General features: G+C 41.0%; 1 protein-coding gene across 1 annotated transcript in view; it reads left to right on the forward strand.

The window, feature by feature from the left end:
• Positions 1–14,833, forward strand: part of vstm2l (V-set and transmembrane domain containing 2 like) — a 33,650-nt gene that overhangs the window by 12,586 nt on the left and 6,231 nt on the right. Inside the window, exons 2-3 of the mRNA XM_049002497.1 lie at positions 10,740–10,909; positions 11,673–11,717. Of these exons, the coding sequence (XP_048858454.1) occupies positions 10,740–10,909; positions 11,673–11,717 (215 nt within the window). The remainder of the gene's footprint in view (positions 1–10,739; positions 10,910–11,672; positions 11,718–14,833) is intronic.

Below are 14,833 nucleotides of genomic sequence, written 5' to 3' on the forward strand. Positions count from 1 at the left end.
ATTGCTCTGACCCCAGAAATCACTCTAAAGTGTGTGTGTGTGTGTGTGTGTGTGTGTGTGTGTGTGTGTGTCTCAAAGGGCAGCACAATGGGATCTGCAAAAAGAAGCATTATAATGTACCTGCACTTCTGCAAACGGCAAATAAAGCTCTTTTTTTTTGGTGCAGCCCGTAATCTCAGCACCGGAACACAGGGGAGACTCTCCCTCTTCTTCCTGTATTTTTATTAGTTGGTTTTCCATCTCCAGGTGCATGAGCGCACAATCAGCGCGACGATTCCGTGCCGCTTTGTGCCCTGACTGGCTGAGCGGCAGATAACGTGAGAGTGAAGAAAAAGGGCAAAGCTGAGCAAAACAGAAAGAGCCGGAGTGCGAGAGTAGCCGGGAGTTATCTCTGCGGGAGGAGACACAGAGCTATAGCCAGGAAACCTTACAAATAGAGGATAATTCACACTTCCGCAAGAAAAAAGGTAGCTCTGGTAGCTGAACAAATAGAGCATCACAAAAAGGTCATGGGGTCAAATCCCCGGAACACCCATAAATTGTAACCCTTATCTGTAATCTAAGTCGCTTTGGATAAAAGTGTTGGATACATGTAATAAAGATGCACCCATATTTCCATAAATGTGAGAAAAGGATGTGTTTATTCATTTTAGTGTGTGCTTACAGTGCTCACAGAAAGTCTTAATTCTGTAACAATTTTGTAGATTTATTGGTATCATACAAAAGTCTATTGACAATCAATATTTAACATCTGCACATACAACGAACCACCTCAGGGATAAGAACCTGCATGCAGCACCTCACTAACCCAAATGGAACAGTGGGAGTTCTTTCCAGTGGCTGGAGTGCCAATCCTACCACCAAACCCCAAATTTCCTGGTAAGTTGAAAGACCTATTCATAGGGCCAGATTCATATCATACCCAAGACTAAGCAATTACAGGTTAAGGGCCTTGCTCAAGTGCCCAACACAGTAGAATCAAGCCAGGCATTGATGGGATTTGAACCAACAACCTTCGGAGCGTTGGCACAGATCCCTAGCCTCAGAGCTACCACTCTGCCAACATTTTAATACTGGAATGCTTGGGCAATACTGTAAAGGTATTACTAATGAGACTGCTTGTCGAACCTTTTAACTCAAAACTTAAATCTACTGATTGTTTACAGTGTGATATATGTTTTGTAAACAAAAGATTTTGTGATAAAAGCAATAGATTTAAATTATTTTTACAGAATTAAGCAAGTGTCTCCAGACTCTCTGTGAGCACTGTAGTTGGCAGGAAAAACAAAAGTACTTTCCTGTAGTTAAAACAAGGTTGATTACAATCCCAAGAATGACCTAAAACCAGTGATCCTTAAGAACTTCAGTGGTAATGCACTGTGTGCCTAAAGCTTTTAGCTGATTTATGGTGAGTCGCGGGAGCTGGGCACCAGCCACAGGCCCGTCTGTAGGGTGAGATGATTTGCAGAAATGAGGTTGTAGAAACGGACGGGTGACGCAGTCACATCCTTTAATTGTCTGCCGCGTCACCTTGTCTGAAGTTCAGTGGGAATTCACCGATAATGGTTTACCTTTCCTGTGGCACGACTTTGTCACAAAATTAGCATTGTTATTAATCATTTTGAAATATCCAGTTTGTGTTAATTTTATCACGGTTTAGGGTTTAGTTTAAAATGATGTTTAAATAATTATTAAAGCCAGAATGACTGAGCAGACTAATAACAGGCCCCTCTATTTCTCTACCTGCATGTACGTGACCGTTATCAGGGCTCCACACTAACGGTTTTTTCCCAAGGAGCAGTTGTGCCCCGAAGTAAAAAATTTTAGGAGCACAGACAACATTTTGGGTGCATAATCAGTTCTGTCTTTTGAGCACTTAATGCATCATGTCATAAGAATGACAGACAGAATTCAAGAAACTAGATTTTTATCTTCATATTTTGCATTTCTTTTGATGTTTCGTCATATTCCTCAGTACAGCTCATATTGTAGTTAATTTCGAGTGGCTTGGCCGAGCTTTGTACCTATAGAGCACGTAACCGGTTTCATCTGTGTTCTGTGAATTTTCTACTAAACTCTGATGTCGTGTCCTGATAGCAAAAAATTGTACACATTACACAAAAATTACCCGGTTACATACATATATAGCAGCAAATTATAAAGTAAATATATATATGGAAGGTGTTTGCGCTAATTTGCCGTTAGTGGTAAATACAGCAGCGAATCTAACACCCTAAACCAAAAAGCCGTAATGTTCCTAATAGAGTGGTTGCTCTGTCCTGAAATAGTACAGCTAAAAACTTATCTATATCATACCGCAGAGGTGCACGCTGGTTTTGAAGCAGCCAATTGTAGCATGAAATGCAACTGGCATGTAAATATATGCAAATGTGCTTGTGTGTGTGATGTGAGAGTGCTTTTTAATGTTTCAGTTTCTCTTTGCCGATGTTACAAGTAACTCGCACCAGTGCGCCTAAATCTTTTTTCACGTTCGCACATTTTTACTGTGAAATGGGTGCACTGTAGCGCCCTGGTTATGGAGGAGTTCAGTCTCCAGGCCTTTTTAAAAACGCTTCTGTGTGGAGAATATTTCCAATTTCATGTCACTTACATGTGTGGGTATAATGGGATGAGCAGCTAGTAAGTCTTGGAGCCGTTTTTCCTTGACTGACCTTGATGACCTTATGGACTATTCACATTGTGGTATGGATGACCAGGGTCACACCTGAGAGCAGAGTTCCCCAGATAGCCCAATATATACACTCACTGGCCACTTTATTAGGTACAGCATGATAGCAGGACTGTATTTTGGCATCAGAACTGCCTTGATTCTTCATGGCAAAGATTCACCAAGGCACTTGAAACATTTCTCAGAGACTTTGGTCTTACGCTGACATGATAACGTCACTCATAGCACTGGCACTCACCGAAATTTTAGGAGGACCAGCACAAAATTTAGGCGCACCACTTAAATCAACATGCAATGAAACACATTCATATTCATATCTTAAATGTATTACTGATAAATGCTCTTGTAATAAATATCCATCCATCCATCCATTTTCCAAACGACTTATCCTACTGGGTCCTGGAAGCAATGGACACGAGGCAGGGAACAACCCAGGATGGGGGGCCAGCCCATCGCAGGGCACACTCACACATCATTCACTCACACACACACGCACACCTACGGGCAATTTAGCAAGTCCAATTAGCCTCAGCATGTTTTTGGACTGTGGGGGGAAACCGGAGTACCCGGAGAAAACCCCACGATGACATGGGGAGAACATGCAAACTCCGCACACATGTGACCCAGGCGGAGACTCGAACCCGGATCCCAGAGGTGTGAGGCAACAGTGCTAACCACTGCACCACCATGCCACCCCTGTAATAAATATAACTTTAAAAAATAACAATGTAACATTTTAGTTTAAGGGTAGAAGTTTAAGGGTAAATTTACAAAGGTAACCAATGCATGTGGTCAGCCTCTATTTCATCAGGCCCCTGTACAGATTATAATTCAGGCTGTTGTCCTTTACCAGTGTTTCATGAGACACTTTCCCACCGAAATTCTGGAGCCTGGTTCATGGTTCCAGGTTTCCGGGCTCTTTCGTGTATCGCATTCACAGACACAATCCGAACTGGGAACTTTATGCTAAATATGCATGGGAGATGCAGGAATCTCATAGGTTAAACTTCACGTCTAGTTTCATTGGGAACTACACCGTCACCACAAAACAATGGAGGATTAAGAAGTTGTTCTGTTAGTCATTTGTTAGTTAATAATTGATCTAACGAACAGTTGAACTGCTGTACCTAATAATGTGGTCAGTGCAGTGACATTGTGTGTGTGTATGAGAATGAAAAAGTAATAATAATTATATATATATATATAGTTTATAATTTTAGTCTTCAGTCCAAGACCACCCTTTTGAAATTCAGTTCATTTGTCTTGTACCATTCACAAAAAAAAGCCAAAGGTTGTTGTTGATAAATTGCCCTTTTTGAGGCCAGGCAACACATCTGACTCAGAGAGTTAATTAAGCGTTAAAATGGTTTGATGGCCAGATGATTTTTTTCCATTTATTGCAGTGACTTTCAGTCGGTCGGTTGGGTTCTTCCCTTCTCTCTTCATCAATCTTCCTGCTTGCACACCAACACACAATCACATCGAAAACTTTATTTTGTGAAGTTATATGAACATGATGTATTATCCTTCGTGCACTTCAGTCATTCCAAACAGTACCAGCTCGGCTCCATTAATTAGACCAATTCACTTGGTGCCAGGTTCTAACGATAAATAAACCTTTCATTAGCACATGGGTGTTTCCTTTATAATCTATAGTATTTTCCAGAACCGAACTCTGCTGTAAGCGGAAAACAGTTCTTGTGATTATTTTAAAATGGGATTTTTGTAAAGGTGAAGCAGTAAACAGGTGGAAATCAGAGATCCTAGTCAGTGACTAACCCTGCGGCACGTCACTCTCAGACTGGCCTGCAGCTTGCATTACTGAGGCATGGTGAAGCTCATCGCTGAATATTGGCACCAAAGGTGTAGCTTTTCCACAAAGGTGGAGCCGAGACACTTATTTAAATGCAATGATGAAACTGCGATGGAGATCAATGAACTTCGGAAGCCTACTTAGATTTACTAAAAGAATTACATATATACTTCGAAATGCGATCTTTTCTGATATGACCACCTAGAAATTTTAATTAACCGAAAACATAGAATGTATTGGCTCATTCAAATTGTTGAACCATTACCGTACAAATTAAATGATAGCACTAAGCTGCATGCAACCTGTTTTAAATTAATTAATCTAACTGGCTAGTATTTTTATATACATTCGGTTTTAGCCAATGGATTTGCTGGATTCCGCAGTATTTAATGACTGGTCATGTGGCTATTTCAGAAGGTGTGGAAAAGTTCAGGGCTCATCTGTCCTACTCTGGTCTCCCTTTTGTTTTCTAGGAAATTAGTTGTCCTCCGGTGCTTTAATGAATTGAGATTCCGCGACTGTGCCTTTTGCTGACTGATGCGTCCGGTGATTAACTTTTAATCAAAATAACCCTGCAGTGCGCAGTGCCCCTGCTCAGTGTGTCGTGCTCTTAATTTCACACAAATGGCTTCCTCTTCCATTTTTGCTTTTGCATTTTTAAACAGTTTAATATTTTTCCGTACATCTTTCTAACTCCCCGTGATTTTCTTCCTTTGCTTTTGTCAACGGCTTGCAAAAGTGCGTTTTTGCTCCGTCCTAAGGGCTTTTAAAATCATGTAGACAGCTTTATGAAAAGGAAAAAAAAAAAAGTAACAGGCCATTTATTCGACCCTCTGCATGTCAGGGTCCTGAAGTAGACAGTTCTGACAGATATATTCATGCTGGAACTCGATGACCAGGGAAATATGACTGTCATCGGAATATGAACAGAAAATTAATTGTCTGCCAAAATGAACATGTTCCGTTTTAATAGCATTTTTAATCAAATGCATTTTTAAATTAACTCCGTTTCAAATTAATGGCACGTGTTAATACGGACAGCCTTGCTGTTTCACTGTCCATCGCTGAAGCTAATTTCACACATCCCAACACGGTTTCCCCCAAGTGCTTAAGTAACCATATAGCAACATCTTGACAAACGGAGAAATTAACAAAGTAATGGTATTATGGATGAAATTGAAAGTAATTAGCACTTTTTGATGTTCAGTGTTGGTGTGGAAAATTCTGGAAAGCCCCCAAGGTCTCCAAAGCCAGCAGACTGGCCAACCCAGCACACTGACTACAGTCGCACTTTTCTTAATAGCTGCGTGGACATTAAGGGAGAAGGTTTAGCAGTGGCAGAGTTGGCTTCCTGTCAGTTCCTGTTAGGTCAGCCGCCGATGGACAGCAGGGGTCGGGCCTGCAGGCGGCATGGAAGTCAGCAATGACGACAAGGAGCCTATAAGTTGCCAAATCCGTTTTACCAGACAGCCCCTGCTGTTGTACCCATGAGAAAAGCACTTAAGCCGGAATTGCTCCAGTGAACTATCCAGCTGTACTAGTTGTAAATAAAATCTTTTTTGGACGAATGTCTGAGCTAAGTGATTAAACAGGGTCTCTTGGTGGCACTACAGAAGGTTCCGGAATGTTCCGTGGGATTGATTGTGGGATCCTGCTCTTTAGTTTATGCTGCTCTTAGATCACAAACCCATAGGCTTTTGCAGTCTGTTATTTTCACATGATTTTTTTTCCCCCGCATTTACATTTATTGATATGTTGATATTTCTATATATGTAATCATAATACTTACATGTAGCCATTTGTGAATACATATTAGCAAAATGCTTTTTCATTGTGAACCAGAGATATGGAACAATGGCGTGTGCCTTTGTGGTCTCATACCTCCAGAATTGGTTCCCAGCTCATCTTAATCATGCAAATGGATGTCTGTCTAATCAGCTTCATTGTAGGGGAAGCTGCATTGATTTTATTTACGTTTAAGGAAACAAGCTTGCAACTAGTCCAGTTGTTTCCAATTCTTATTTTTCTACTTCCTGTGTTCTTGTATTCCATTTTTGTTATGGGCCACCTTATCTTAGAAATATGTTCTGATAATTTAGATATAGAAGATTCATTTTGCTGGGGGGATTGTGGGCCAGGCAGTGTCATATAGGTAAAAGCGTAGATAACAGAAGCAATCAGATAAGCTGGGGGTGAATTGATTGGTTAACTGACTCTCTCCATATATCCAAGTGAAGAGTATTAACAAACACTGCAGCCTTTGGAAGAGGGACTGCTGGTGTAATCGCAGACCCCTTTCAGCGAGATGGACAAGGACGAGGTGAACGGCATGGGGGGAGACCAGAATTAAGAGCACAATTTATTTCACAGCTCTTTGCTTTCGCAATGGCTGCAGTATTGATTCTCCAACAGAGAAACTCTTTGAAATAAAATTCAGCTGAATTCTGAAGAGGTAAAGAGTGCTTTAAATCTCTTTGAACTATCTTCTCCTTTTAAGTCTTGTAGGTTTTTCTTTTTTTTTGAATTTTAAAGATCCCATTTGCCTTTCATCTTACGATAATGGTATGAAAAGTATATTTGCAGGCAGAGAGACGTACCTGACGTACTGGCCTGTTTTCGTATACGATGATGCAAAGCACATCGCAGAGTTTAAGCAGCGGTACTCAATAGCGGTGCCCGTGTGATAACGAGGAGAGTAGAAGAATCCACGGCTTGGCGATTGGGAAGGTCCTTCTCCACCAGCTGAGAAGAGGCTAGTTGCGGTCACCTTTCGCCGTGTGTCAGCCGATCTGCGCGGGTGCTTTGGCCATGCGCTTGTCTCTCTATGCACCGGATAAGGCCACCTCCTTTAACCGCAGAAGCTGACTGTCACCCCAGCTCCGTAGTGCGAGGGGGCAGCTGTCCCGTTACTGCAGCGAGATTTGCTGACGAGCTGCAAGCATCTAGCGTCAGTCTCTGGGCTGGTGATGAAAATGACGAGCGTCCTTAGCAAAGATTAATTTGCTTCCTATAAAATATCTTTAGATAGCTAAACAATTAAAAAATTTATTGTACAAAATACTATTTAAAATAAAAAATGACACAAGTCAAAGGACTAACAGTCCCAAGCATTATAAACAGCAAATGAGAAAGTCCCAAGCTGGAGACTCTCCTCCAATACCTCCCCAGCTGGTCCTCTTTATCCCTAATGATGTAATCAGTCCAATCAGGGCCAGCTGGGTGTTAATTGTGGGGAAACTATTGGCACAGGGCTGGTGATCAATCACTGTGACAGCAAAAAAGGAAGAAAAATGCATCCAAATGCAAGCCGGTGGTTTGGGCATGTTTCCCAGTGGCTCACACAGTACATGGAGTGAAACAGAAGTAAGGTTCAGCTGTGATGTGAGAGGTTTGTTTGAGAATGTAGTTCATTGTCCATTACTGCTTTAAGCACAGGAGGATGCTTCCATAATATGTGTGGCTAATGGATTTAGCGGCGTATCTGGTCTGGGTAGCAGGGGGACCTGACCAGCATTGTTCTCCCTACATCCACCTACCTGCTCGTCCTCTCTCCCCCTCTGGCTGACAGTTCCTGCACGTCTGGGTACAGCCGGTTCATGATTCCCAGCAACTTGTGGAGAATTCATACCCCATGCTGAGAATGTTACAGGTACACAATAGAGGTGGAATATTTATTAAAGCATTCCTCCTACCCTCAGCGATCAGATTTTGCTAGCGGTGGTCTGTAACAGAGGATTATTAAAATTGAGAAGGAAACTGTGTGCACAGGTTTAATCACGATTAATTGGTTTGCTTTACATTTCAAAGGACCGCAGGAAAAAAAGCACAGGGCAGTCATTTTATGCTGCAGTCAAGTAATTCGGTCTAAAAATAATCTCTGGAAAAGCGCCCATCAGCCCGCACTGTCAAGCCTAATGCTGTGGTTGTGCGACTTTGTTTGAAAATGACTTCTATGCAGAATATTAATGCACCTGCATCATAATGTATCACAGTGATTTACCAGTTCCATTTAAGAGGGCCGTTCGTGGCGTTTTGATCCTCGTCATTTCCGGAGGAGGTAGTTTATTGCATGACTTTATTGGAGCTGAAGTTTCTTGACAAGACTACCAAAATGTTTTCAAATGTCAGTAGGATAATAACTGCCCCGGGGGCTCCTAAGTCTCTTGTAATTGTTTCCTTGGAGACCTCAAATTATGAAATGGCAGATAAAGTTGTAGCAATTACACACTAGGTAATTGTTTTTATTTTATTACCGCAAGGGTAATTCAGCAAGGTTTTACGGCTTTCATAAAAAAGGAATCGGAATGCAGTTGAACTGTAATTTTCATTTGAATCAAATGGGGTTAGGCTGGACATCTTTGATTAGTTAGTTTTAAATTATACCCATGTTCAAAACACTGGCAGTGGACGTAGGCTAATATTTGCTATACTTCATTCCTTTCGTTGTCAAATCAGTCCAGAGGAAGGCATTACATACATCCAAGGTCGTAGGCTTTCTGCTTCAGCCTTTAATACTCAGTGTGCACAACAGTTTGGCTGTAGATTTAGTGCTCTAATTAGCTGCAGATCACTAAGAGTGTTGGTGAAACAAGAATTAAGCTTCAGCACAGCGTGCTTTATTTCTCACTGTGGTGGGCTGGATTACGTGTAAATTTTAGCCCTTAATCAGCAGTGCACAGGCTTAATAAAAGGAACGGCTCGTTTGGATTTCATCCACAATTTTTACTCTTTGCCGGTAAAGGGGTAAAGACTCACATTAATGCATATTAATCAGACAGGGCTGCAGTAGAAGCCATAAAAAGCTGAATTACCAGAGCTGAAAGCGTGTTTTTATTTCAATTTTTTTCTTATGACATCCACTATAGTAAACAAATCCAATTAATGGTCCATCAAGGAGAAACTTCTTTAGTCTTAAACCAGTTTGAAATGTGGTTTATTGCAGTTTTTAAAATCATTTTTCTCCAGCATATAACTGGTAGAAGTCATGAGGTTCAGAAACCGTGGCAACCATATTGAAATTGTTGTATGTAATTGTTACTTTAAATATTCTTGGCATACGTATCAAAAAAACGGGATTTGCGTGGACTTTTTTTGTCCATGAAAATAAGTATCATAATATATTGGTCAGGAAACGTACCCAGCTAATTGTTTTGTATTACTAGAGGGTAGAAGACGGACAAATTTGAAGTTAAAGGTAAGGTTTGTCAGTATCTTTCTCAGCCATACTTTGAAGGCCTACCGTGAGAGGCCGGATTGGCTGGATTATGGAAACGGGCGCAAGCACATCAACCGTTTCTAAGCACATAAGTGGCACGGCGGAACACAGGTGTGAGTAGAATCAAATGGAGCGACGTTAAACTGACGCAACTGCACTCTGGTGAACATAGAGGGGGAGAATATCATTTAGCTTTGGCTAAATGGCTGTGTTGTGGATGAAGGTACAGAGGTATAAGTCGCTCAGTTGGTGGGGCAGAGGAAACAAAGTATGGTTTAAAATAAATACTTGTTTTTAGTATCTGTTAGCATAAGAACAGGAGTTCATCCTTTGAAGAATAGCATCCTAAAACCAGGAGCTAAGCAGAAACATTGTATTTATCTTTCAAGAAGATCACATGCCGTCGCTCACATCTATTTAAATCTGAAGCTTCCTCTGCGGTCCTCCTGCTCTCATCTCAGCTGGGTTTCTTTCTGCTGATCCTTGTTGGGTATTGTTAACTGGAGCCAGCAGAGCTTCATTAAACCGGAGCCGGTGCAAGCAGCAGGAATGGCTCTAAACTGCAACCTCACAGTGCAGATCTGAAATCATTTTTCACCAAACAGACATCGCAGTAATAGCTCCGTCAGTATAGCATCAGCACAAAAGGAATGGCCTCTGCAAGCGCTGTAAACGTGTGCTATTTTTCTTCCTCTTCTTGTCAGCCGGCTTGTTAGCCTTGCTAAGCCTGCATTTGCGGGCTCCTCGAGAAGGCGCAGGGCAGGGGTGAAGTACGTCGCGTTTGGACTTGGGTGCAGTGCTGTGCCGCTCTTAAGGCTCTGGAGCGAAAGGCAGGAGACTTCACTGCAGTCACAGATAATGTCACCCATCTGCAATGTCAACTGCATGTAATCTAGAACCAAGGCACATAAAAGGAGCTGAAATTGGTGGCTTGGTTTATTTTTAACGTATTGAAAAGAGAGCTCATCTGTAGTAGTATTTTCTCAGTCAGCACATCTGTTTTCTTATGGCTTGTCTCACAGCGCTCTTCACAGAAGTTCCCCATGACATCATTACGCAGAGCGGGCAGGATGTGGAGATGGCCTGCTCCTTCCGGGGGGCGGGGTCTCCTTCATACTCCCTGGAGATCCAGTGGTGGTACATCAGGCACCACAAGGATTGGACGGACAAGCAGGCTTGGATGACCAATCAGGTGGGGGTATGCCCATATTTAGTAAGTCAATGCACAAAATAAATAAATGGATAGATTACTGTTTATTTTTTTAATGGAAAAATAAGTATCCACATTACAGGCCGTTTTTGTACAAAATAGAAGTCTACTTGCAATATTTAAAAGCACTAAATAAATAAATTGGCATAGCTAAAGTAAACTAAGTTTTCAGCAAACAAATAATCCTCTATCCACTGTGAGGGTTAGAACCAGTCCCCGATGTTTGGAAAGATATAAAAAGCAGATTAAAAATCTCACTGCTTGTTCCGAAGATGAAAATTTTCAGTCCCCCGTTGTGTCATCAGACACTTTAATTGGAAGAGAGAAAAACAGATTGACTAGCCTTCTGCTCATTAACCCTCCTGCATAACTCAATGCAAACCCAGAATCATTTTTATTCCCTTGGCACGTTTCTTTTTTTCCTGCTTTGAATAAACTTTGAGCATAATTACCTTATTTTTGCCCAGATAGATTTCACTAACAACAATCTAGCCTGTCAAAATTAAGGTGCCTGCTGCATAATTCCAGTAAGACGTCCTGTCGTTGATCACATTTTTTTGCCAGCGGTAATTTCCATGATGAAGGGATAGCAATAGGATGAGGTTAAGATATATAACTACAGTACAGCAGGTTGCCTTTGCTTCAGGCAAAAATAGAAGCTTCTGGATGCATCTGACTGCCACAGTTTTTATTTTTAATTGACAGTTTGGAGTGTGAATGTCTTTAATTGTTACCTCTGCTACAGGTGGTGCCCGAAGATGAAATGGTTACAGATGCCACGAAAATAAGCGTGAGTATGTTCTGTCTGCAAGAAAACAGCCCCCCCCCCACTCACATATGAAATACTATCTATGTACAGTAAGTAAGAGTACGTTTTGGGAGCGTCATCTTCAGTCTCAGCATGGACTGGCCTCCAGTCTGTTACAGGCCACGCATTCATATGCAGACTCTAGAGATTTCAGATAGAACTGTGTAAAAGTCTCGGGCAAAGACAATGTTTGAGGATTTTTATCTGGGTAATAGCTGTATATTTGCACAGGGGAAAAAAATAACATTAGAACATATGTAAATTAACAGTAACAGTATAAAAATTATTTCAGTAACACTTAAAGCATTCATGTATAATGCATAATAATATATTTATAAAGTATTATAAATACTTATAAAAAAGAATAACACATTTTAGCCATGTGTATTATGCATTATGAATGCTCTATGAAGCTATCATCTATAATGTGCTATAGATACCTTCATAAAGCATTATAATGGCTTATACTGATCATCATAATGCATTATGAAGGCATTTTTTGGATGGCCATATGAACTTTTGTTCGCATGCCTCTCCTCAAGGGCACTTCAGCCATCCATAAATTCGTTAAGCTTCACCACTAGCCCAAATAATTACTTAATTAAATTATTTAAATGAAACATTGATGTATTGATTAGCCAAAGAAGGTGGGATAGTGGTCAAGTAAAAAAAAAAATCATCATTTTCTTTGCTTAAGACTTCTGCACAGTATTATATAGAAATAATCAAACTTCCGTTGTCTTTTCTGCATGCTGTTGTTGGTTTGCTTCCAAGATGTTTGTCACATATTCATAAATGGTAGAGTTTCTGGTTGGGATGACGGAAAGAGGTGCAGATGAGATTTTAAGATTTTTCATAGTAAGAGTGAGCCATTGAGTTTTCCTCACAAAAATATAACATTTCTAAAATGTCTTATGTCAAGGCTTTCTGTTAACATTCAAAAATCATTTCAGATGGTGGTCATTGTTGCTACTGAAACCCAAGGACATTCCTTTGCCCCCGCCCCCAATCCACCAAGCATTGTAGCCCGCTATGGAATCCCAGGAGTATTCAGATGAAGTGTTGGCAATGGCCTGGAAGGTGGCAGCCTGCACTTGCAGTTTTAATAAGGACACATGGAATGAGACATTTAGCTTGTACTGTGATCGTAGAATGAGACTGTAGAGTATGAAGTTAAGCTGTTACACAAATGGACAAGGACTGATGAACCTCAAATTTAGCTTCTTACAAGGGAGCCTGAGGGGAGAGTGTCCTACATCACTTGTGGAAATGACAGTAGGTGCAAAGAAACCTCAAGATTTCCTGATTGAAATGGACAGCACCTGGAGCATCTCAAACAATGAGAACAGCATGTAGGGTTCAAAGACACGGTGGGTTGAAATCTGCCGCATCCAGAGTAATGGGTAATCATATTCACAAAACTAGCTAACACTCCTTGCAGAATTGTTTCAAAGGCAATAGGATAGACATTGTTCTCTGAGAGTAGGTGAGATTGGTGGGTAGGTGTGGCTAGAGGTTATAAGATACCACAGGACATGCGACGAGATGCACTTAATTGGACACCGTTGGAACATGCATTGACAAATGTGTTTGCTTCACAGTGTGAGGCCTGCAGACGGTGTTGATTTGGGGCAGTGGGTGCCAGTTACCTGGGTGTCTTGTAGGAGAAATAAAGTGAATCCACTGCAGTGGGAGGAGGCTTACTGTGGCTAAAGGGTGGGTTTTGTAGGAAGGATATTCAGTAGAAATTTAATCAAAATTATAACTTTGTTATCCGTCTTGTGAGTGGTGCTGCAGAATAACTGAAATTCCTCACAAATACTATAATATAAATTTGTAAACCCCAGGAATTTCTGTAATTCTTTGATGTAGGTTTACTTGGAAGAGCAGTAGTACTACTGTACCTTTGAGTGATCTGTTTGAGTGATCTGTTTGAGTGATCTATTAGTACTCATTGAGGATTAAACACATACCCAAGGAACTGGGTTTCAGTTTTGTGAAGTTCATGCTACACTAATTGGATGAAGGGATTTTTAGTAAGGAGCTACTGCAAGAGAGATGAACATGAAACACCTGGCTTTGATAATCAGGTAAATTAAGGAATAGTCACTATAAACAGTGACAAATCTTCCAAGGTCCACGTGCAGGACCTCATTGATTAAGAGCTGGAAAACCAGCAGCATATTGACTAAGCCACCGGGTATGATTAAATATTCATAATGGCTACGGTTCTCATTGAATGTGGGGTTCCACTTATCACCTTCATGTATCAGTAACAAGTAGCGTACACTTCACAGGTCTAACCTTTTTAAACACTTTCTGTAGTTGCTTAGGGCTGCAGGAACCCGAGGTTGTAGTTAATAGTACTGCACCATGACTAATTTAGGCTCAGGTAGTTGATTTACCAAGTCAGAAACCACTATTATCCTGCTCTATGAATAAGAAATGGCACCATTGCAGGCAAGGTGCACGGGTGTATGAATACAAAGTTTTCATTGATACAAAGTTTCATGAATAGACTTTGCCATAGCTTCTGAGCCTGGATCGGACAATAGATTTGACCTTTAGGCGGCAGATCAATAGCACAATCCCAAGGTCGATGTGGTGGTAGACGGGTGGTCATTTATTTGTTGAAGACCTTTGCTAGATCTTGAGACTCTGGGGGAAAGAGAAGATTCCCAGAGCCTATTAGACTGTCCACACTTGGCAAGTAAGGCACGAAGAAACTGTCCTTCCCACAATCAATTAGCTTGTTCTTAGAACGTGAAATTTTGTTATTGTGACAAATTTACCACAGGTGGACCAATCTAATAAAAATTAAAAGTAATTGCAATTGTACCGTACATTTTCTTAGTTTAGACGAGTGAACATATAGCACTGAACTCAGAAGAACAGCTTGCCCTGAATGACCACAGAATAGACTCGGGTGCTGGTCCACTCTATACCTTTTCTCTTCCAATAACAAATTCATTTGACTAAGTTGTATGGGTACTCTACTGTTGTCACTTGGGTTGACAAAGGCAGATGGAAGATGGTCTAGAGATTTAATGTAAATGGGAAAAACTCTCTTAATCTAATCAGCATAGATTTCCAGGCAA

The sequence above is a fragment of the Brienomyrus brachyistius genome, unplaced genomic scaffold, assembly GCF_023856365.1.
Source record: "Brienomyrus brachyistius isolate T26 unplaced genomic scaffold, BBRACH_0.4 scaffold68, whole genome shotgun sequence".
Classification (NCBI taxonomy): Eukaryota; Metazoa; Chordata; class Actinopteri; order Osteoglossiformes; family Mormyridae; genus Brienomyrus; species Brienomyrus brachyistius.